The following is a 25033-nucleotide window of genomic DNA, read 5'->3' as shown; positions in this document are numbered from 1 at the left end:
ATGCAACTTTGCATTTCTAGTCAACCACTATAAATGAATCTGATTAACTTTTATGCAAATTAACTAAACAAAAATAGAAATAGAAATTGATGTGATACTGGTTTATTTTTTCTATCTTATATTGGAGTAAATAATTTCAGATATTTAGGCAGACAATACAGGATAATAAACAAAAGCTTTGTTAAAATTAAGGGTGCCAAATGGGCTGAGTTGGTTAAGCATCCTATTCTTGGTTTCAGCTCAGATCATGATCGCAGGCTCATGGATCAAGCCCTGTGTCAGGCTCCACACTCAAAATGGAATCAACTTGTCCCTCTCCCTCTGCTCTTCGCCATGCTTGTGTTTTTTTTCTTTCCCCTCTCTCTCTCTTTCTCTCTCAGATAAATAAATAAATAAATAATTTTTTAAAAAAGATTTTATTTATTTATTTGACAGAGAGAGATCACAAGTAGGCAGAGAGGCAGGCAGAGAGAGAGAGGAGGAAGCAGGCTCCCTGCTGAGCAGAGAGCCCGATGTGGGACTCGATCCCAGGATCCTGAGATCATGACCTGAGCCGAAGGCAGCGGCTTAACCCACTGAGCCACCCAGGCGCCCAATAAATAAATAAATTTTGTTGCAATTAGATATTCACTAAAATCAAGCATCTTAAGCAAAACTTTCTTCTTTTTAATATTATTGCCCAGTCACAAAACATTAAATTTTATTAACTATAAAATTAAAAGATCAGAGTATTTACTAATATCTACCAGCTGTAATTATTAATTTTTAAATACTACATTATTAAATTTTTCCTCTATTTTCAACTCAGGATATAATTTAAATAGCCTGTGACTGAAAAGATATATCTCTTATGATAAGGCAAAATAGAATATTTTGATTATGAGTGTGGTCTATTTGAGCACATTCTTGGATTTAGTTTATCAGAAAATCTGTACCCATCATTGAAATCACTTCTGGGTATGGACTCAAAATAATAATTAACTGAAATTCATCAATTATGATCAGGGAGAAGAGGCAGTTTTTGTTCAATAATGGTTCCAAAGACATCTGTGAATGAAATAAGATAATAATCTATATTAAAATGGATTATAATCACTGAACAGTTTCAAATCCTTATACAGCATGTTGTAGCATTCACAGTTCTATGAAAAATAGCTAACATATAAGTGAATTATTAATGCTTATGCATAATGCAAATCAAGACTATTTCAATGTTAAAACTGTCTAGTCTTAAGAATTATATAATAAAGTAACAATAAGCTGTGCATCTAACCTATCCTGAATTTACATTCTTTTTTAAGATTTTATTTATTCATTTGAGAGAGAGAGTGTGTGCACAAGCTGGAGGGGCGAGGTGCAGAGGGAGAGGGAGAAACAAACTCCCCGCTGAGCAGGGAGCCAAAGCGGGGCTCAATCCCAGAACCCTGAGATCATGACCTGAGCCAAAGACAGACGCTTAACCAACTGAACCACCCAGGCATCCCTGAAGATACACTTTTTTTAACTGAAGTATAGCTGTCACTGAAGATAATACTTTTCCATTCTTTCATAAAAGAAGCTGAATTGTTTGGAAAGATAGCACATATGAACAATCTAAAATTATATACATTTTTCTATTTTTTTAACTTCAAAACATTGCTAGATGTGTTGCTATAACCAAAATAGTATGTAATAAGTTGCAGACAACTCCTAACATTCTCTACATGTTGCATGTAGGTACTCCATGACTGGGATGAGGAAATGATGCTATAGCCATATAATATGATCAGAATAGTCCAGTCTTTGCCATTTTACTAAACTTTCTTGCTTTTACAAAATTAACAACATGGAATAAGCAATTTTCAAAATACTTCTTAAATCTAATTTTTATGATTCAATGAGGTTTGAAAACCTTTTTTTTTGCTTAAATAGTGTGAATATTCTATCTTTAGAATTTGTTAAGCTAGTGCAAATTTCTGCAAAATTCCCTTCTAAACTATTTCTGCCCTTCAAGTAACATGAGTCTTTACATAAATATAAGAGAGAAAAAGGGAAGTAGTTGCAGAAGTTCATGTGAAAGTGACAATGGAGTCCAGGTTGTAGAGTTATTGTTGGTAGATCTATCTCTAATATTGAGAGTGGTAGGTTTCTTTTATAAAACATAAGCTAGACACTTTCATATTATGACAGTTCTATAACTAACCTGATTGAGTATAGTATTAAAGTCCTGTAATATTCACTTACAGTGTCCTGAATGGGATTGAAGATAAAAAGTTTTTGATTAGTAAATAGTTAAATGTAACAAACTTAATTCAATAACTCAGATAATTTTTAAATACATTAGTGACATAGAGAATTTAGAATGTAATGGGACTGAGTAAATACAAGTTTTATATCTGAATATTCAATTTGATTTTATAAAGAGGCAAATTTTTAGTTCACAATATATTTGTATATTACAGAAGCAGAATGAGTTTCAATAAATTAGTCAATGCATTTCCAATTTCCAAATCTTTCATTTATCACATTATTTAAGTAGTACTAACTGAAATAAATGCTAGAGTTCTAAATACTAATTACTAGGGAAAGTAAAACTCAATTTACTTATTTATAGTACTTGAATATTTCAAGGGATATTGATTAAAAGGTGCTTGGAGAATGAGAGACTATGGACTCTGAAAAACAGTCTGAGGGGTTTGAAGTGGTGGGGGCTGGGAGGTTGGGGTACCAGGTGGTGGGTATTATAGAGGGCACGGCTCTTGCATGAAGCACTGGGTGTGGTGAAAAAATAATGAATACTGTTTTTCTGAAAATAAATAAATTGAAAAAAAAAAAAGGTGCTTGGATAGCCAATAGACTTATGGAATATTGTGTCCGCGTTCCTTGACTGCCCCTGCCTCCCCTGTCTCCCTAAAGAAGTATTTAATAATGCCACTTACTTAAATTAGACTGCACAGTTAAGGCAGTGGTCAGATAAACATTTTGGGTGCTTTTTTAAAATTAATGAATTGTATTTAGTTTATGTCTAAACACAGTAAATGGCTTGGTGATTTAAATATGGCAATAGAGATCTATGAACATTATTCTGTGCTTGGCACTGTTTTAGGTGCTCAGGCAATATGGAGGAAGGAAGCATGTGACTCTCTGTCCTAATAGACCTCCATTCATATAGAGGGTAATAGACAATGGACATGAAACCCAACATATGACTAAAACCTTTTTTTAAATTAATCAGGATAAGGAAGATTAGAAGTATATATGACGGTCAATATAAGAATAAAGACTTGGAAGATGTGAGGAGTTAGTGATGACAAAATCTGGGGCAATAGGGTTCTAGTCAGAGAATGTTCCATGACAAGGAACAAGGCTCTCATGTTAGTCAGAAAGCAAAAATGTCAGTGTAACTGGGGCAGAGTGAACCACAGAGAAGAGTAGAAAATTAGTCTGAAAGGCAAAGTAGGGGAGGGTCAGATTGCTATTGGCAAGTGAAAGAACATTAGCTTTTAGTCAAGTGAAATAGAGCCCTCTTAGAGTTTTAAGTAGAGAAATAGTAAGACCCCTCTTAGAGTTTTAAGTAGAGAAATAGTACGACCTGATCTGTGTTTTCATAGGACAACTCTGGCATGAGGGCCATAGGCTGCTGGGAGAAGGATGGAGTGTTTACTGCAGTTCAGGGCAGAGAACATGATGGCAAGGATCATTGCAGTAGCAGTGCTGAGTAGTGATAGTGAATTCTCGTTATGTTTTGAAGCTACAAACGGTGGAATTTGCTAAGCATTTGCATGTGAGTCGTGAAAGAAAGAGAAGTCAAGGATGACTTTAGGACTGTGACCTGATCAACAAAAAAGCTGTATGTGCCACCATTTGATTTGGAACATTCAGAGAGGAAGTTTGGGATTCTTTGTGGACATTGGAAATATTAGAGATAAAGACAAAGTTTGAAAGAAGATTTGAGTGACACTTGGAAGATTTCAGGGATAGCAGTGAGGCTGGTGTGGCTAAAGGGCAGTGAGGGAAGGGATGGTCTTAAAAGATGACATCCAAGAAGCCCCAGGGGCTTTTGAATTTTATTCTGAATATGATAAAAGGACATTTAGAGTTATGAATACAGAAGAAACAAGAATTGATCTATAACTGAAAAAGATTACTCTTTTCTTGGAGTAGATATTTAAATAGTCTCTGTCCTGTTTTTTCTTGGGAAGAAGGAACTAAGTTCATTTATTTACTACAAAAATACCTATTGCCCTAGAAGATATGTTAACATCAGTATTTTTTAAATATAATGACATTATTATCCACAAACATAAGCAGTGACCATTAAATGAGACCTAAATGAAACTGGCTGACAGCCTTATTCAAAATCAGAGAAAAACTCCAAAAGTAATTCAGTGTATTCACCTTTATTAGTCCTTAAAAATGTAAATTTTGTTTTGTATAATAATACCACACGTGTTAACAGCTGGTGTGAGTGTCTTCATTTTCATATTGATTTAGTATTAAGTTATATCAAGTCTTGAATCTTAAGTGTGATATTGATAAATATGTGAAAAGTTCACATGACTTTTCTAGGTCAAGTATAATGGCATTTTACATAGAGATTATAAAAAATGATTGCAAGCATGAATTTAACTACAGTTACTTCAAGGCAAGTAAATATCTTGGGCTATAACATGATTTATTCAGTAATATTTATTAAGATATATACAGGTTGCAGTAAGTTTTCTCACTTATACAGTTTAGTGGATTGAAAAACATGATCACAAAATTTTGTAGCTCCTCTCTTCAGGAGATAGAGTCTATTTCCACAGCCACCCCTCCAAGCTGGGCTGATCTAGTGACTTGCTTTGGCAAATAGAATGGGGCAGATAAAGCTTGGTCTGAAAACGACTTTCAGTTGCTATCAATGCCCTGAGACAATAAGGAAGCAGATTGAATCTACTGGAGGATGAGTGGTCACATGGAGAAATAACCAAGCAAGAAACACAGACAACAATGAAGACTGGTCAATTTGGCACAGGGGTGAGGCCATCTTGGACTTTTCATTCTAGCCAGACTTCCAGCTCACTGCAGCCATGTGAGTGAGCCCAAGAAAACCAGAGAAACTAACCAGCTATGGCAAGGAATCATGTCAAATGATAAATTGTTATGGTTTTAAGCCACTGAGTTTTGGGGAGTTTACTATGCAGTAATAAAAAAACAGGAACACGTGAATGAACTGCTTTCTGGAGTTTGCTTGCATACATTATTTGAATATGGTTTAAGCAGGTGTTTTTAAAAATTCTTTTAGCAGTTAGTTAATGAGTGACTACTAAGCACTTTATGCTAATGCTCTAGGAAATAAAAATGTAGGTGTAAATAGTGTCAGTAGGGTAAGTACATACTAGACTCTAAAAATAGGTATCATTGTAAAAGTTAACCTAGAGGAGACATGAACTCGTATGTGCTCTAGGAACTCAGCAGGGAACTTCTAGGAATTCCTTGAACTTGAGATCCAGTGAAGTCTTTGAGGGAAATCATTTTTGAGCTAGGGTTCAAAAAATGGGAGTCACAGTTGGTGTTGTGGAGAGAGGATTTCAGCTGTAGGAAATAGATCAGGCAAAAGTTGATATCCAGGGTAAGAAATATGCTATGATAGGTAAACCATCCAAATAGTAAGTGAAGGGAAGATAAAGGGAGAGCAAAATTTGAGAAAAACCAGATTAGATCGAGATGCTGGAGTCTAATTAATTCTCTATTTGCCACATAGCTATTGCCATATAACAAGTCAACTAAAAGGTAGTGGCTTAAAACAGCACAATTTGTTGCTTCTTACAGATCTGTGGTTGATAACCAGGATAGTTTTTCTGCTGGTCTTACTTGCAGTTATTCTTGGCTTTAGTCATCTGATGGCTGGAATTGGAGTATCCAAGATGGCCGACTTTCATGTCTGGCAGTTCGTGCTGGCTGTCATTTGGGACTTTTTTTTTTTTTTTCTTTCCCACAAGCCTCTCCTCCTTCAGTAGATTATATCAGGCTTTTTTACAGCATGGTAATCTCAGACTTCTAAGACAGCAAGAACAAAAACATTAGGGTCTTGTAAGTTCATACTCTGCGATCCACACACCATCATTTCTACAATATTATGTTGGTCAAAATAAGTTATTATGCTGTTTGAATGCAAGGGTATGGAAAACTAGATTTCACTTTTGATGGGAAGTACAGCAATATCCTGTTGCAAACAGTCGTGAGCATAGGAAGGCTTGATTTACTGGCAGCTATTATAATAATCTATCACACCACAAATTAGAGAGTGGTCTGAAACTGTAAGAATCCAGTGCCTTTTTTAAACTTGTGATTGATATATCCAAGCTTTTTAAAGTTAATTACTTTATTTTATTATTATTATTTTTAGCAAGACAGAGTACACACACCTGCGGGGGAGGAGAGGGATAGTGGGGGAGGGAGACAGAGAATCTTACGCACCAAGACAGGGCTTTATCTCACAACCCTGAGTTCATGACCTGAGCCAAAATCAAGAGTTGGACACTTAACCCACTGAGCTACCCTCTAAGCTTTGTTTAAAGAATGTGACTATGGGCATTATTAATAGGGTATATTAAAAAAAGAACAAACTGAAGACAAGGAAACAGAGCAGGAAACTTTTATACTAGTTTATATGAAGATAATGTTTATCTAAATTATGAAATGGACATTTTATCTGTGAACAGGTACTGACTTTTAATATATACTTATGCAAAATATAGTAAGCCTTTAACATTTGAATCCTTAAAACTATGGAATTTATCCTCTTATTTTATTTTCTACTGAAGTGTAAAAGTTAAGCATAAATTGTTTACATTCTCAAATATATATTTTTGTAACAAAATAAGAAAACCTACTTCGCAGAAATATTTGTTGCCAAAAAGTTGTTCTATTTGGTTATAGTAAGGCTCCATCTTAATAGTCTTATAATTAGTTTGGTTATTATATTGCATAGGGACAGCAGAGCAAATAAACTGACACGAACCAACTCATATGACCTGGCAGCTCAAAATTCCTAAGCATAGAACAAGGGCAATTTTGCTGAACCATTCTGGAAACCTGGAGGTAAGAAAGAAAGAAAGGAAGGAAGGAAGGGAGGAAGGAAGAAAGAAAAAGAAAGAAAGACTAAAAGGAAAAGGAAAAGAAAAAGACAACAAAACAAAACAAAACATCTCTGCCTCAGCCGTAAAATGACAAGTACCTTACTATTTCTCTTCTGTCCCTTAGTTTATCTTCCTTACCCACCCATCTACCTACCCACTGGCTGAGATTCTGCCTTAAAAAAAAAAAAAAAAAAAAAACCTAAGATAATTAAATATTTTTGATATGTAACCTAGACAAATAGGAAGACTATCTTAAATTTTTTTTAATTTTTTATTTTATTTTTAAATTTTTTAAAAAGATTTTATTTATGTATTTTATTTACTTATTTGTCAGAGAAAGAGAGAGCAGAAGCAGGGAGAGAGGCAGGCAGAGGGAGAAGTGGGCTCCCCGCTGAGCAAGGAGCCTGATGGACTCCATCCCAGGACCCTGAGATCATGACCTGAGCCGAAGGCAGAAGCTTAACCCACTGAGCCACCCAGGCATCCTGACAAATAGGAAGACTATCTTAAAAGGATAGAAAAGGAATTTCTCAAATTTAAACATTGAATATTACCTCTTCGTGGTCATCAAAATTGAGCTGTCTGCTTTTTGTGCATAGAGTTGGAATGAGTATCCAAGAGTAAACACTGATTTTTTTTTTGGATAGCTTTGTAGAGGAATGATTTATATACCATACAGTGCACTCATTTTAAGTGTAAATATCAATCATTTTAAATGCATTTACAGAGTTCCGCAATCATCACCACGCTCCGGTTTTAGAACATTTTCTATCACCCTATTCCCACCACCAGCCCCAGGCAGCCACTAGTCTGCTTTCTGTCTTTTTTCTGGACATTCTGTAAAAATAGTACTAGATAGTCTGTAGTTTTCTACGTCTGTCTTCTCTCACTCAGCATGTTTTTATGGTTTATTCATATTATAACATGCATCGATACCTGTTTTTTTGTTCTTGCTGAATCGTATGCCGTTATGTACCGATTTATGTGCAAATCTCCTATCTCCCTCCAAGTCTCACCTTTCCTTTTTTTTTCTTTTTTCTTTTTTTTGACTCTTCTTTTTTTCTTTTTTCCTTTGCCAGTAGTAGTGCTATTTTTAGTACTATTTTAACAATTCTACTTTGGGGACATCTTGTAACAATTTCTAGCTCTCTTATTTTTATACCATTTAGTAGCCTTGTACAGGTGGTTGATCTCCTGAAAATGACTTGGCAATTGTTAACTCCTCAAACCTTTCACATATATATAGGAAACACACACACATTATACAATAAGATGGCTTCCTAGGAGGGGGGGAAAAACAACTATCACTCTTTTGACAGGGAATAAATTTAGCAATTTCTATCTCTATGTTTCCCGGCATGCATTCAAAATGTTTGTGTAAGTCACCCATGAAATTCAGTCTATTCCTTTTACATGCTGATACTCAAGTATACTCTGTGATATTTTGACTACAATTTTTGGTTATTGATCAAAATAGTGTTACATTTGTTTAATGTTGGTTAAAAAAATTTAAAAAATATATTTTCCTGAGGAAAAATATATATATTATAAGGTTCCAACTTACTGCATGGCTTTATAAAATGTGCTTTGACTTTCAAAAGAATATTGAGAAATAATGAGTCCAATTTGAAAGTTTTAAATTTAATGCACATTTGTTTCTTTAGCATTTGTGGAATCCAACATCTGGAACGAATAGGAAAGAAGCTGAATCTCTTTGACTCCCTTTACTTCTGCATTGTGACATTTTCTACTGTGGGTTTTGGGGATGTCACCCCTGAAACATGGTCCTCCAAGCTTTTTGTCGTTGCCATGATCTGTGTTGCTCTTGTGGTTCTACCCATACAGGTAAAGAGAGCCAGGGTAAATTATATAGAAATGTGTAAATTATATAGAAATGTGCAAATCTTAATAAAATCAGATCTCCATGCCTCATAAGAAATGCTGGGTGGTTTATTAATGTAATATATTAACACATGTTATTATTATATCTAGCCAGTGAATTAAAATGGTCTCAGGAAATGCTTTTTAACGTTATATTAGAAACTGACTTTCCCCCTCCATTCATAACTGATATTGTTCATTTCAATTCTTGAAGATGTTTATTTGAAATACATGTATAATATATATTTATATATAATATATATTTTTCATATGTTATATTTAACTATATTAATTATAAGATCATAGGTTTTAATTACAGAGTGATAGTTTTAATTAGAGAATGATAGGCCAAGGCAATAAAGTTATGAAGGTTTGATTTCTTTTGGTTTTTGAAGAAATATAAAAGCTAAACATTGTAATAAGTAAAAACTGATTACATATATTGGTCAACTGAAACAAAATCTGAGGATGATTTGTAACTACTTTATATATATATATATATATATATATATATATAAAGTATATATTTTATATATATATGACATTCTGGAAGTTGATAAGGTGGTTGCAAAGGAAAAGAGATATAAAAGGAGTCTGAAGATAAGTAGATGCAATCTCCAAGTCTTTCCTACAGTGAGCTCTTGTGTGCCCATAGGTGAGCAGACCAGAAACAGGATATAGGAAACACAAATCAAACTTGTACTTCTGTTTTAAACCTTTGGCCACAGTGTATGTGTGTATGTATGTATATATGTAGGTATGAAAATGATCAGCCCACTTTTATTCAGTCAGGCATGTGATCCTTTCTGACATCCCTCCTCTAGTCCCTGCACTTCCCTTCTATACCAACTACAACTATCCAACTAGAAAGTGACTTTGTGTGTTGGGTATCTCACATTGCATGACGTGTGCTGAACTTGGTAGAAAAAGTAGAAGAAATGCCTTTGAGATTTTTCTCTTTGACACAGTGCATGACACGTCATGGCTGCCTGGTTTCCTGGACATAAATCAGAGGTACAAACTTTTTAGTGCTGTTATGATATAATAGGAAAATAATGTTAATATGTTTCTGTAGAGACCTGAAGCCCCTCAGAAGCATTAGCAACCTACACAGCAATCGCATGAAAAGTCTATTATTGAAGGGAATACAGATTTGAATCTCAGTGAGTTCCAGCTAAGAAATTGAGTGTATCTAATAAGCCAAGGAGGTATTGCATTGGTTTTTACTTTCATGTCCAGTGTTTTTTGTTCATCTGTGGAAAATGTATTGCAGTTTGAACAGCTGGCCTATTTGTGGATGGAGAGACAGAAGTCAGGTGGAAACTATAGTCGACATCGAGCTCAAACTGAGAAGCATGTTGTTCTGTGTGTCAGTTCACTGAAGATTGATTTACTTATGGACTTTTTAAATGAATTCTATGCTCACCCAAGACTTCAGGTACATAGAAATTATGTTACGCCTTTGACTGGATCATAACTAGCATATTGTCAAAGTCAATTAACTGATGGTACGGCCTGCATTCTGGAGGATTTTTATTTATACACTCAAATTTAGAAAGAGTAAATGAAGAACTACAAATATAACCAGGAACATAGAAAAAATGCTTAAGGAATACACAGTATTTTAAGTTTCCTTCTGTATCTACACTAAAAGACAGATGGAATTATGTTAATGCTACAAAGAAAGGTTTTCTTTGAATTAAAAGGATTTTTTTTCCTCTCGGGTAATGCACAAATGACATTTTTATGAAACAGTGGAATTTAACATATCAAACAATGAAAACGTCATTTTACAATATCATCTACTCACTTGAAATTATTGGAAGTTTTATCAAGTGTTGCTGATAGATATGTGGAAGTCTGAAAGTTCCATTTTTCCTTCCAGAGTGTACCTAGGTCTTATTTATACTAGCAATGAGTGACCCCAAACTGGACAATAACTAGTTGAATTGAGAACAATAATTCAGAAAAAAAAAATCTCTTCATCTGTCTATGCTGATAAAATCCTCAGATACTTCTACTCCTTGCTGTGTGGTACTGGGCCTGTGTAGATCTAGGTGATATCCTTTTCCTGCTCAATACACTTAGTTCAGTCCAAACAGTAAAGAGCTACTTGAATGTCTTGTAATTCCTCAATAAATTTGACAATCCCAAGATCAAAACAGTACTGATTATATCTAATTAGATCTCCCTTAAATAGATTTGTGTTTTCATGACTATGTTGGAGATCTTTTAAAATACTCTTTAAAAAATATTTTTTTAAAAATATAGTTTATAAATAAATAAGCAATGCTTAAATTACATCATACATTCTTTTTCTTCCATATAAATTAATTTGCATTTTTGAAGAAACAGCATATTTGTTGTTTTTATTATTATTCATATTAAATAATTGTAGTTTTGCTTCTTATATTCCAACAAGAAAACCTATTTTTGGGAAAATATGGTACCCCAAATTGTGACACCTATTAATTTATTTTGACTGGTATCAATGTGGAGAATTCTTAAAATTCTCCAAATTTCCACTAGATACATTTTAGATGATAAAATGGTGACTGTTTCTCAGAGAATTTAATTCCTATTGTATTCAAGTGTATACCAGTGTATTAAACTATTTTATCACTCATAGTGCTCTTGTATTTTCTCCAAAGGACCATTATATTGAAATATGTGATATCAAAGTTTTAAATTTACTTTGTATTATCAATATTTTTATGAATCTTTTTCCTTTCAGATAGTCATCAGAGATTTTTCAATATTATCAGTTCATAATATTTCCAAATGATATGAATCACCATCAGAGTTTTTATTCCAAAACTAAAAATTTGAAGTATGAATTGATTTTTAAGTACTTCTGCCCTGTATGTATTATATATTTTAGAATAAGCCTGATGTTATAATATAACTGAAAACTTCATAAGTTGGAAATGTCTACTGAGTATACACTGATTACCTTCTCTTCATAGTACTAATAAGATTGAAAAACCTTATGTTGGTTTATGAGGTTTTTATAGTTATGTTTATTATAGGATCATGTTAATTAATATAGGTCCAGGTTTTAAATGCAAATTTTTACTTGTTAGCAGGAGTTTATTTCTATATCATCATATTTCTAAATGTCCTTAAACATTCTGTTTACTTATGTAATATAAAGCATACCATGATTTTGCCCCTTTTCTCACTTTGTTTTGAATAGGATTATTATGTGGTGATTTTGTGTCCTACTGAAATGGATGTTCAAGTTCGAAGGGTACTGCAGATTCCAATGTGGTCACAACGAGTTATCTACCTTCAAGGCTCAGCCCTTAAAGATCAGGATCTGTTGAGAGCAAAGTAGGTATCCCTATCTATTTTCCATCTTGCAATACTTTAATATCTTTTCTCTCCTCTGAATTTTAGCAATTTTCAGTCTTGCAAGATGTGTTTATTTTTGTATACAGAGTCTTGCCATAGTTCTACTGCTGCTCAAACTGAAAGGTTAAAAATATAAAATCAGTGTATTTGCTCCTTTTCTCAGTGCAAGGAGGTTCAGTGGACCATGTCCATACAACACAGTGAGGAGTGTGGCATGGTGTAATTATCTCAAGCTGTCAGAGAGGAGCGGAGTTATCCAGACTCATGGTTAGAGTGGTCTCCAAATGACTACATTTTTTATTCCACAAATACAGTTTTTATTCCACAAATAAAAATGTTGGGCTAACCATTGGGAAATGCCAAAGCAGTTGAGTCAAGGTTTAAGTTCCAGAGTTTGTACTATGTACAGGCAGGTGACACTTGTGTTGCCTGGTGTCAGAGGTGTCCCTGGGGGCTGGAGGAATCAGAAAAGTAACTGGGTCTTACCTTCTTTTTTCCTGTTTCACGTGTGATAGCCAACCTGGCTTAAAGTTGACATAGGCATATACCTTTGTCATGGGTCATGGAATTGTTCCATATGAACAGAGTGAAAACATAGTTGGGCAGAAGACCATGGACACCAGGGAGTCAGGGCCTCTTTAAGCAACATCCATAGTTTCAGAAGTCAGAGGAAATCTTCAGCGGAGGTGGTTTTGCTTCTGTTGCTTTTAAAGTTTTAAACGTGTCTTTATTGGTGAGGAAGGATGTCCTGTCCCCTTCTAGGTCCTTCCAGCTGGACTAAGAATCAAATTGACATGAGACAGATTAACAGGAGAAAATCAAATATAATAGTGTATGTTCAGGGAATCCATACCGATATGGAACTTCCAGAGACAAGTCAGGCAAAATATGTCACTGTGCACTAAGGAGAAGAGATTGAGGTCTGGGACTACCAAGGGAAGGAGAGCAGGTTATAGAGAGATGAACAGAGGTGCCTAGTATTGTGTAAGATGGATGAATCACAGACCCGTACCCTTGAAACAAGTAATAGATTGTATGTTAATAATAATTTAAAAAAGGAGTAAATGTTTGGTGAACAAACATTTGCTGGGCCACTCAGAAACAATGGGACATGGAGGACTTCGATCAAACAGGTCTTGCTAGTGTCCTCCCTGACTGCCTTCCCAGGTTTGTATCATACTGCAGTTATCTATGTTGATGACTTCCTACCTGGGGTAGATTTTCTGCCTAAATTCTTTTCAGGTGGTTGAGGAGGGAGATGAGGAGCTTTCCCGAATATGCTGGGTGTTTGTTTGTTTGCTTGTTTTTAATCTGCTGGGTTTTGATTGCTTTTTAGCTCAAAGTAATCTTCAGGCCAATGTGGCCCATCTTGGAGTCACCTTGGATCCTACCTCTCCATTTGTCCCTGAGTTGTCTTTTGTGCTCCTTTAATATAAATCTGCTTGCTGAATTTGAGAGCATAAGTATATTTTATTTTGCTGTTTTGTTTTTTCTGGATAGCTTGAGTATGTGTGTTGGTGGGGGTGGGTGTGTTTATGCATGGTGTGTGTGTGGTCGGGATGGGGTCGGGGTTTGGGGGACAGTGGAAAAGAACAGGAGAAAACTCCCAAACTCCTTTTTGGGGCTTAATTCTGCAAAGTGATGACTATGTATTTTGTAACTTGAACTTTGACATTACAAGACTTTTTCAATGATTTAATGACTTCTGAAACAAAAAGAAGGTAGTAGAAACCATCATAATATAGTGAATGGTATGTAATTAGGAAATTTAGCTTCTTTGAGAATATATTCGTATTTCTAGTGGATTGAATACTTCATAGATGTTGTCAGTGTACACACAAGAGTTAAGTCAGATTCTCCCAGCACCTCAAGCAATAGATGGCTTTAGGTGTTTGCTATTTGCTATCTATACACATTATTTGGGAGCTCTAAAGAAATAGCTGCTTAGACACTAACATAATTTGGATCTTTACTTTCATCTGCACAGATAATCAGTATGCTTAATTTACCATATGCATTAAGTTCTTCACATAAGAATAATTCCTATATTATGTTCACTATGAATTTATGTGATAATTGAAGGCTTTTATTACCTAATAAATTAATCTAAGTTATTAGTTTTAGCTGTTAGTATTTTAGCTTGATACTATAGAAGGGAGCAGAATTTGCTACCACAAAATAGGCCTCAATGGGATAAAGATTATTGTAAGCTGATTATTTTTAAGAAGCAGTAAACACAGGAAAAACTGAAAACCTAGTAGAAATTAACCCTTTTGTAAGGGACATTCACATTTATAAGGGAAATCTCCATCCATAAGTCTCTCTCTCTCTGTCTCTCTCTCTATCTCTATCTCTACCTGAAAGAGGATGACTCAATCTCCGGAAACTCTTGTGAATGGAGAAGTCAAGGACCTAGATCTGTGTAACAGCCTTACCTAGATTTACTCTGCTTTTCTTGATAGGTTCCCATAGCTGGCTCCACCATTATTAGCCAAACATCTTTTGTCTTTAGCTGAAGATGGTGTTTAAGGTGGTGGCTTCATGGGAGAGGAGTTAATCAGTTTTCCTGGGTGTCTCCCACGTATACAGGAGGTATACGTGTTGCTAAACTCCTGTTTGTTTCTCTTCTGTTAATCTGTCTTTTTATCACAAAGGGGTCTCAGCCAAGAACTTAGAAGGGTAGAGGGAAAATGATTTATCTTTTTATTAATTACACGATTTGTTTAGGATTAGAAATTCATTTATTATTAATATTATTAAATGATTTCTCAGCAAAATCAATCACATTTAGAAAAAGCATTCATTCATTGGAATATACAAAGGATGAGAATGAGGATGAGAGAGGTAGCAGGCTGGTAATACTAAAAAATCTGGGTTAAGAAAGAAGTATTCATTTTATGTTCATTTCTTATCCTAATGTCATATAAAGATTTGGGATTTAATGTTAACTAATACATTCTTCAACACAATTTCCCATGCAAGAAACAAGGAGTAGGATTCTCCAAACCAGTTCCAAAGGTCAGTTGCATGAATTTTGAATTGCTTTGTTGGAGATGATGTTTAGAAAATGTTATGTGATACTCAGTATCTTGTAACCACGCCTCAATATTTTTCCAAAACTGTTTGGTTTGATCTAATTTCATGGACTTTTATCTTTCCCCTGCATAGAAAAAAAAGTTTATGGGGGGGGAGGGAAGGTTTATTTTATCATAATGAAGCAGAAAGATAAAACATTCCTTATTTTGAAATTAACATTTTTTTGTTTTTATTTTTTAAAGATATTTTAATTTTTAAATAATTTCTACACCCAAAGGGGATGTTGAATTTATAACCTGAGATCAAGAGTCGCATGTTCTACCGACTGAGCCAGCCAGGAACCCAACATTTTTATGATTTTAGAACATTATTAATCAAGCACTGAAACCTACTGTTTATCACCAAATTTAAGAAATGTAGAGCTTTAGTATAAGGGACAGGGATTTGGAACAAGATGATGAATCATCTCCAAGAAATGTAAATGTACAGTAGAGTTTGATATAAGAATACTAAGTAACTCTGTTCCTTCTCTCTTAGTTAATTGAGTAACTTTGCAGCTAAAATGTAACTAATCATAAAATGAAGGCCAATACAACTCCCTTAAACAAAGCATATATATGAGAAAATATATAAACATCAAAGAAAATAAAATTTGAGGTTTTTTTTTAAAATTTTTCTCATTATGAACTATTGAGTTATATAGCCAATTCAACAACAATTTTTTGTTTTGTTTCCAGTCAAGTACAGTCACGGTCTGCTAGAAATCTAACTTTCGTTTAAACCTAAGGATACTAATAGTTTATTTGCACTTTGTGTACATTGGACTAAGCATTGGAATTCTATTTTTCAGACACTATAAAGACATTTCAATATATGATTATTTATTTATTTTTTGTCTGTATTTAGGATGGATGATGCTGAGGCCTGTTTTATTCTGAGCAGCCGTTGTGAAGTGGATAGGACATCATCTGTAAGTTTCTAAAATCTCTTTCATAATTGTTCTTCTTACCTGAGAAGATTTTTAAATTTTTTTTTTTAAATCTGCCTATGTTAAATATAGGTAACTTTAAAATATTACTGAACGGAAGCAAATATCTCTAAACAGTTTTTGCCATCGTATAAGAATAGCTGCATTATAGACTGTGTCAAAAAAGCTGTTTTTGAAGTAGTATCTACTAGTCCTTAGGTTTTCTCTTGATCAAAATGAAATGTCATACATTTTTATTAAATATGTCCTTTGCTATGTAATGTTGTTAAAATGATCTCAATTTCCTCAACTCAAAACAAAGCAGATGGATCAGGCAGTCTGCATTAGAATCAGTTGGGGAGCTTCTAAAAAAGTATGCATTCATGAAAATTCTATTCAGGGTATATAAAGTAGGGATCTGGAATCTGTGTATTTTTAAAAGATCCCCAGGTGATAGGGAAGTACATCTCAACTTGATACTCTTTAACTTATATGATCTCTGTGATTCATTTTTTTTTCGGCCTAAAGTTATATAAATTCATAATTACATTAAATGGTATAATCTACTGAATTATAACTTGTATTTTTAAACATGCATTCTGATTTTATTGTTTTTAAAAAGTGCTTTATTATTTTATATTGAGCAGGTACTGTTAACTCCTATGTTTTTAAGCCAATGAGTTTTTCTCTAGCCATATCTGTGGTGCAGAGACAAAGCTCTGGTGGCTTCCATAGTGACTGGGGAAAAGGCAACCTATGCATGGGATCTTTCAGGGGCATGATTAGTTTTTTTTCTGGAGCATTTAATAGTAAAGTCTGTTATATTAATTTAGACTATGAGTCCTGAATGTGGCAGGCTCTGTGTTCTCCTGTGACCTCATTCTAATTTACCTAAAGTTCTTATTTACTTTTAATTTAATTTTCTCATCCTTTATTTGAAGAGAGTTATTAAGGCTTGAATTGTGTTCCCCAAAATTCATATATTGAAGTCCAACCCCCCTAGTACCTCATAATGTGAAGTTATTTGGAGATAAAGTCTTAATAGAGATAATCAAGTTCTAATGAGCTTATTAGGATGGACCTTAATCCAGTATTACTGGTGTCCTTGTAAAAAGAGGAAGTTTGGAGACAGTCAGTTATCAGGGAGAATGTCATGTGAACATGAAGACAGCTATCAATAAGCCAAGGAGAGTGGCTGAAACATATCATTTCCTCCTTATCTTCAGAAGGAATCAACCCTGCCAACACTTTGATTTTGGATTTCTGGCTTCCAGGACTGGGAAATAATAAATTTCAGTTATTTAAGCCACTCTGTTTATTCTACTTTATTACTGTAGCCTACCAAACTAATACAAGAGCATAGAGCAAACACAGTTTGGAAAAATTTATAAAATATTTCTCTTTGCAATATGTATTTCTAAAAATTCATCTGCTCTCCTTCTTCTTCACGGTTGCTATCTTAATTCAGACCACACCCTTCTCAGTTCACTTAAGTACTGAAATAGTACTTAACTATAACTATTTCAGGAGTTTCTTAATTGGTTTGGCACAGTAGGTGCTCCAAATGTATTTATGGAATAAATGAATTTGAACTGGTCATAATCTACCATATGTTTCCATAATTAATTTAACTTACATAATTGTGAATCTTGTGCCTCTTAAGTGGTAACTTTGTTTTAAAGTACTCATAGTATTCCACTATCAATAATGTTTTGAGTAACAAGAAGCAGAAGCATTAATAAATAAAAATATAATATCTTTTAGGGTACCCTTTAAATTGTGAATTTGAGATCATTCAGTTACACAAATGTGTTTCATTTCTTCCTGACACTCTGCTAAACTGACAGGAAATGAATTAAAAATCTCACTCATTAGGACAAAGGAGATGGTAGATGAGACAGCACTAACATAAGTTTGGAAGCTAGAAAGCAGATGGATGAGTGGTAACCAACTTAGACAGAAGGAAGTTAAAATTTAAGTTGAGAGAGGATACAAGTCAGGAGCAGGCTGCTTTTTGCAATGGAACCTCAAAAGTCTCAAGAAATAGAGACACCAGATGCTTCTGTAAGTAGGGTTATATGCGGGACTAAACATATGAATAGTATTAAAAGTTTGTAAAAGAAGCAATTAGATTCCCTGAATCCCTCCAGAAATCCATTGCTGATCCCTTTCCCCATCCTGGGAATAGGTTTACTGTTGGCAGAATTTGATCCAGGGATACCTTTCACTCAGAATCAGTAGGTGCAACTGAGGCAAAGATTAGAATAAGTTGCTCCACTGAAAGTGAGGTAATTGTCTCAAATGACTCAGAAACCTAATAACAAGGTCCACACCTCCACTGGCACAAGATTAGAGGAATTTTCTCTGGGGAAATGGTCCATGACAAGAAAGAATGCTCTGTGTGTGTGTGCGTGTGTGTGTGTATAATATATATATAATATATACATATATTGTGTGTGCATAAATAGATAAAGTCTGGAGTTCCCTAGTGCAGTATCACAGATTGATCACCCTACAGTAAGGACTATGTGAAAATAAGATTCCCACATTCAGTGAAGTCCCAAATAGCTTTTGAGTGTTTAATTTCTACATATGTTCAGATAACAGAGATCACTGAACATAAAAAGACATTCCTGACAAAGAAAAGAAAGAATGGATGAACAAACATAAGAAGTATAGAGAAAAGGGGGAGCTCAGAGGAGGAAACAAACAAAACTGTACAATTTGGGGAGAAGAAATAGATTTTAAAATATATAACAAACATCCTCAGGATAATGTGAGTTGAGGAGAGTGTACATATATAAAACAAGAACAGTAAGAACAAAATAATTGAAGACAAAACAATAAACATTTAATGAACCAAAAAGAGCTCCTGAAAATTAAAAGTAGGGTAACACATGAAAAATTGTATAAAGGGTTTAGAAGAAAAGCAAGAGAGGTGAGGAAACAAGGCAAAGTACTATCCACAAGATTGGAGAGAATGACATACAAATATGGAGAATAATAATTTACCTCAGCAATTACTCATGAGTGGAAATCATCCTGGGAATCAGTATAGGGGCAGGAAAATCCAAACTGTAATTGATGAATTACTGCAGGTTCAGTGCAGACAACTTTGAGACTTAAAAAATCCCTGGGAAATGTAGTCATGGGGAAGGGATCACATAATTTTGTGAGATTTACTTTTGGGACTTTTACCCGGTTCTCACAGTAAATATGAGAGAAAAATCCCTTTGGGATTTCAGGAAGGGGAAAGGAAAAGGAATCATTTTGAAATACACCAGAGCATTCTGTTCCTCTAAACAGGCCTTACCCTCAGGAAAACTAACCAGTTTAACCTGCTGGAAACCTAATTATCAGAGCCTACCCAATTTGGGCAAGGTTAACCCAATTCCAGACCACTTTGGTCATTCTTTTTTAATTAAGGGGGCTGGGGACCCTGAAAAAAAATTTGTAAAGGTCACAGTCTTGAGGTATTGGTTCACTAAAAGACTGACACCAAATCATGGACTATAGAACAATTTCCTTTATCCCATGGCTCACTCAAATGTGTCTAAAGATCTACTTATTGCAGTTCCTTTAGCTTTGTATATTATGACTGGCCATCAAGAAAAAATTGGTATCAAAAGTTGAAAAAAAGTCCAGTTTGTAGAGACAGCAAGTATCAGAACAGACATAGCAAGGATATCGAACTTATCAGAACATCATTTAAAATTACTGATTAATATGCTAAGGGCTCTCATGGACAAAACAGACAGCATGTATCAACAGATGGGTAGTATAAACAGAGAGATAGGAACCTTAAGAAAGAACCAAAAATAAATGCTAGAGGTTTAAAAACAAAAACAAAAACGTAACAGCTATGAAGAATGTCTCTTATGGACTTATCAGTAGGTGGGACATGGCTAAGGAAATAATCTTTGAACTTGAGGATAACTCAACAGAAACCTACAAAACTAAAAAGCAAAGTGAGCAAAGATTGAAAAACAGCAACAAAAACCCATAACCAAAATGGAATATCCAAGGCTCCTAGGACAACTGCAGAAGGTATAACATAAGTGTAATGGGAATATTAGAAGAAGAAAGAAAGGAATAGAAGAAATACTGGAAAGCATAATAACTGAGGATTTCCCCAAATTAATAACAGACACCAAACCACATATCCAGGAAACTCAGAGAACACCAAGCAGAAAAGGTGTCCAAAATATATATATATATATATATATATATATATATATATATATATATATATATATATCTCAAAGATAAGCCCCTGAAAGAAGCTGGTGGAGGGAACACCCTAACTACAGAGGAGCAAAGATAAGAATTTCATCTGACTTATCTTCAGAAACCATGCAAGGAAAAAGGGAATGTAGTAAAATATTTAAAATGTTGGTAAATAATACAGAAGGGAAGTCAATATCAGAATTTAGGGCACCTGAACAGAGGGACAAGGAGAAAAGTCTGGGTCCTGGTAACTGAATGGAGTTTTAGGTTTGGACAGATGGCAAATAAGAAAAACCAATATCCGTGAGTGGCACTAAGTATATGGTATTTCTGCTCTTTTGGCAAAGACTGAAGAGTCTCTCAACTGTTTTGTGTTTGTGTATTCAGGGCCTTATAGAAGTGTCTACAGTCCTTAGAGAAACAGACTTTCAGGACTTGATTACAAAATGGATGATAGACTATTCCTAGTGTGCCCAAATCTGGACACACCAGTAGGCTACCGTTCATCTCTTTTTAAAATCATTTTTACATATGTGGGAGCAATGATCCAATTAAAGATTTATTAGGAAAAAAATAGGAACCCAGAAAAATGTTGCACTATACTAAATAGCTATGTGTTAGAATTGAAAACACCATATTGCTTGATAATGAACATACTCTCCCATTTTAGCTGTTGTCCTTGGATAGGCCTGTCATAGTTGCTGCTGCAAACAATTCTACATTGTTTCCTACAGAGTAGTGGATTCAACAACTTATAGTCCACCTGCCCCTCTGACCCCAGTGTTTGGTTTAAATCCTATCAGGAGAGTTGAAGTTCTGCTCTTTGATTCCCCAAAGGTTAATAAATACATCATTTTGGGAAAAAAAAAATCTAGGTAGTTTTGTTTTCTATCTTTTTGTACATATAAGGGTTTGGCCCAGAGAAGCTATTTTAGTTGTCTCTCCCCAAGTAGGTTGTTCATTCTGGGAGGTGGGTGAAAGAAGAGAATAAGTCCTCCTTTTTGATAATCCAGTCTTGCTACAGTTGAATCATTTCATTCATTAATGAATGAATTAATGAATGATTAATGAATCATTCATTAAACCTTTCTTGTATCTTCTCTTAGAGGAAAATGAACTCTATAATTTTACACTTACACAGTCAGGTCAGTATCACTGTTACTTATACTTGCATTGGGGAGCAAAAGTAAGTGAGTGTCTTGGGAGGGCCAGAATGTCTGGAATCATAATGTGTTCCTATGTGATGGAATTACACTCCACTTGGCTAAGAGGCTATCTGGTCCCTCTAATTTTATTTTATTTTTTTAAAATATTTTATTTATTTATTTGACAGAGAGAGATCACAAGTGGGCAGAGAGGCAGGCAGAGAGAGAGAGGAGGAAGCAGGCCCCCTGCTGAGCAGAGAGCCCGATGCGGGACTCGATCCCAGGACCCTGAGATCATGACCTGAGCCGAAGGCAGCGGCTTAACTCACTGAGCCACCCAGGCGCCCTGGTCTCTCTAATTTTAATTAAGCTCACTCATGTTAGACAATGGAATCACTTGGGAAAATTTTAAGAGGTTCTCAGGAAATTCCTTTTCTATCCTGCAAGGGATAGCAATCAGTCACTCCTGCAACAGGGTTTGAGAAGTAGTGTTGAAACTATTGGATATTGTGAAGAAACATGTAGATTTACATTTTACAGATACAGTTACAGAACAAAGTAAAAAGTTCTACTTTGGTAAAGGTCAATTTCATTGAACCTTCCTTGGAGAAATTTTTGTTGTTGTTAAGTAAATAAGATTAGGCCATTTTTTCTTCTTTCCTTAATTTAATTCCAAAGATATTTATGTGAAGTTAATTAATGAAATGTTTATGATTTCTTAAGAAGTAACTTAGAATAATTTTTAAAAGATTTTATTTATTTATTTGATAGAGAGAGAGTGAAAGAGAGCATGAGCAAGGAGGAGAGGGAGAAGCAGGGCCCCTGCAAGCAGAAAGCCCAATGTGGGGCTTGATTCCAGGACCCCAAGATCATGACTTGAGCCAAAGCAGATGCTTTACTGATTGAACCACCCAGGTGCCCCTGGACTAATTTTTTTTCATATATTTATTCTAAGATGAGCCTTTCCAATAATTGTTTTTAATAGTTTAGATTTACCTTGCAATATTTTCCTGCTATGTCTATGCACATCTGAGTTAGGATTATCTGTTGTGTGGCGACAACACATTTTTAAAATCTGTAGAACTGAGATTTTTATATTGGTCATGCTTTCAAAGAAATTTTTCTAAACGTGGTTCAGAATCTTTTGATGTGATGGCCCGACAAACACATAAAAAGATACTCAACGTCAGGACTCATCAGAAAATGCAAATCAAAACCACAATGAGATCACACCTTACAACTGTCAGAATGGCTAAAATTAAAAAGACAAGAAACAACAAGAATTGGCAAGGGTGTGGAGAAGAGGAAATCCTTGTGCATTGTTTGTGGGAATGTAAACTGATGCAGTCACTGTGGAAAACAGTTTGGAGGGTCCCCCAAGAATTAAAAATAGAAATACTATATGATCCAGTAATTACACTACTAAATATTTACCCAAAGAAAATGGAAACACTAATTCAAAAAGATATATGCATCCCTATGTTTCCTATAGCAGTATTTGCAATGGCCAAGTTATGGAAGCAACTTCTGTATTCATTGATAGACAAATGTATTCCACAGTGTGTGTATTCCACACACACTGTGGAATATTATGCAGCCATAAAAAAGGATGAGAGCACACCATTTGTAACAACATAGATAGACCCAGAGGATACTATGCTAAGTGAAATAATACAGAGAAAGACAAATATCATGTGAATTCGCGCATTCATAGAACCCCAAAACAAATGAATAAACAAACAAAAAGCAGAATTAGACCTATAAATACAGAGAACAAACTGATGGTTGCCAGAGGGGTGGAGAGTTGGGGGTTGGACAAAACAGATGAAGGGGAGTGGAATGTATAGGCTTCCAGTTATGCAGTAAGTAAGTCTATAGGCTTCCAGTTATGCAATGAGTAAGTCATGGGAATAAGAGGCACAACGTGGAGAATATATCAATGACATTGTAATAGTGATATATGGTGACAGATGGTATCTATACTTGCACTGAGCTTAACATAAGGTATAAGATGTTGAATCACTATGTTGTGCACCTGAAACTAATGTAGCATTGTGTGTCATCTATAGTCAAAAAAATTTTTAAAAACCATTCTATTATGAAAATGTTCTTTTATACTATTTTCTTTGCTACAGTTACACCTTTGGAAAATGTTGCACACTATTTCTGATAGATACACATGCATTTATTATTGCTGAATAAATTGCTAAAAATTGCTAAATATTGCTAGAATTGAATAAATGAGTTCTATTGCTTTATTTTTTTAATTTTTTAAAAAAGATTTTATTTATTTTATTGAGAGGGATTATGCACAACTTAGGGAAAGAGCAAGGACCTGCTACCTTGTGGGGCTTGATTCCAGGACCCCGAGTTCACAACCTGAGCTGAATGAAGGCAGATGTTTAACCAACTGAGCCACCCAGGCACCCTATCTTCTGTTGTTTTAATAATGTTTTTTTTAAACCAGGCTGAATACTACTAACTCTAGTATTAGTATGTGTATATTCTAACTGGGAGAGGCAGAGTTGTGACTATCAAAATAAAAAATTAATAAATACTCCAAAGGATTCTTTTTTGGAATTAATAAGATTTCATAAAAATAAATATATTCCTATATAAGGTTTTATATTCTTTATTCAAATATTATAGGGTAAACATGAACCTGAAAGTAGTATAGCAACATTCTTAGTAAATTTTTCTGAATCACAAAAAAAATTTTTTAAAAATCATTAAGTGTAGTTTCATTAAAGTCAAAAATCCTTTTTGATGGTCCTAGATCAACTTTAATTTAAAAGAATGAATGAAGCTCACGGGTGCCAACTGGCTCAATCAGTGGAGCATGTGACTCTTGATCTCAGTGTTGTGGGTTCGAGCCCCACATTAGATATAGAGATTACTAAAAATATAAAACCTTAAAAAAAAGGAATAAAGCACATGATATCTGCATTTTAAGAAAATGCCCATTTTTTTCTTAAGATGATAACATTTATTTATTTATTTTAAAGATCACAGACTCTCAAACATGTATTTTTCTACATAACTTATTGTGAAAAATGATAACATTTTAAAAACATCTAATATTGTAATGCTAATTTTCTATAAAAATCTTGCATGTTTATATGGAACTGGAGTTCTAGTTCATGTTGATAATCTTGTTATACATATTTTAGGTCATTGTTTTTGAGTCTACTTAATAAAGCAAACAAGCAGAAAGGAACCAGCAAATCTGACATTTCATGAGTAGCTTTCATGTGGTCAGGCATTTGTGCACATTATGTCATTTCATGCTCACCGCAATTGTTTTATAGATGAGAGAACCA

At 34.5% G+C, this 25033-nt stretch overlaps 1 protein-coding gene across 9 annotated transcripts in view; it reads left to right on the top strand.

The window, feature by feature from the left end:
• Positions 1–25033, top strand: part of KCNT2 (potassium sodium-activated channel subfamily T member 2) — a 363831-nt gene that overhangs the window by 164201 nt on the left and 174597 nt on the right. For all 9 annotated transcript variants that reach the window (XM_044266873.1, XM_044266869.1, XM_044266868.1 and 6 more), the window contains exons 9-12: positions 8768–8948; positions 10258–10422; positions 12181–12317; positions 16281–16344. In XM_044266873.1, coding sequence (XP_044122808.1) covers positions 8768–8948; positions 10258–10422; positions 12181–12317; positions 16281–16344 — 547 coding nt within the window. The remainder of the gene's footprint in view (positions 1–8767; positions 8949–10257; positions 10423–12180; positions 12318–16280; positions 16345–25033) is intronic.

The sequence above is a fragment of the Neovison vison genome, chromosome 10, assembly GCF_020171115.1.
Source record: "Neovison vison isolate M4711 chromosome 10, ASM_NN_V1, whole genome shotgun sequence".
NCBI lineage: Eukaryota > Metazoa > Chordata > Mammalia > Carnivora > Mustelidae > Neogale > Neogale vison.
This window is presented reverse-complemented; position numbering and strand designations above follow the sequence as displayed.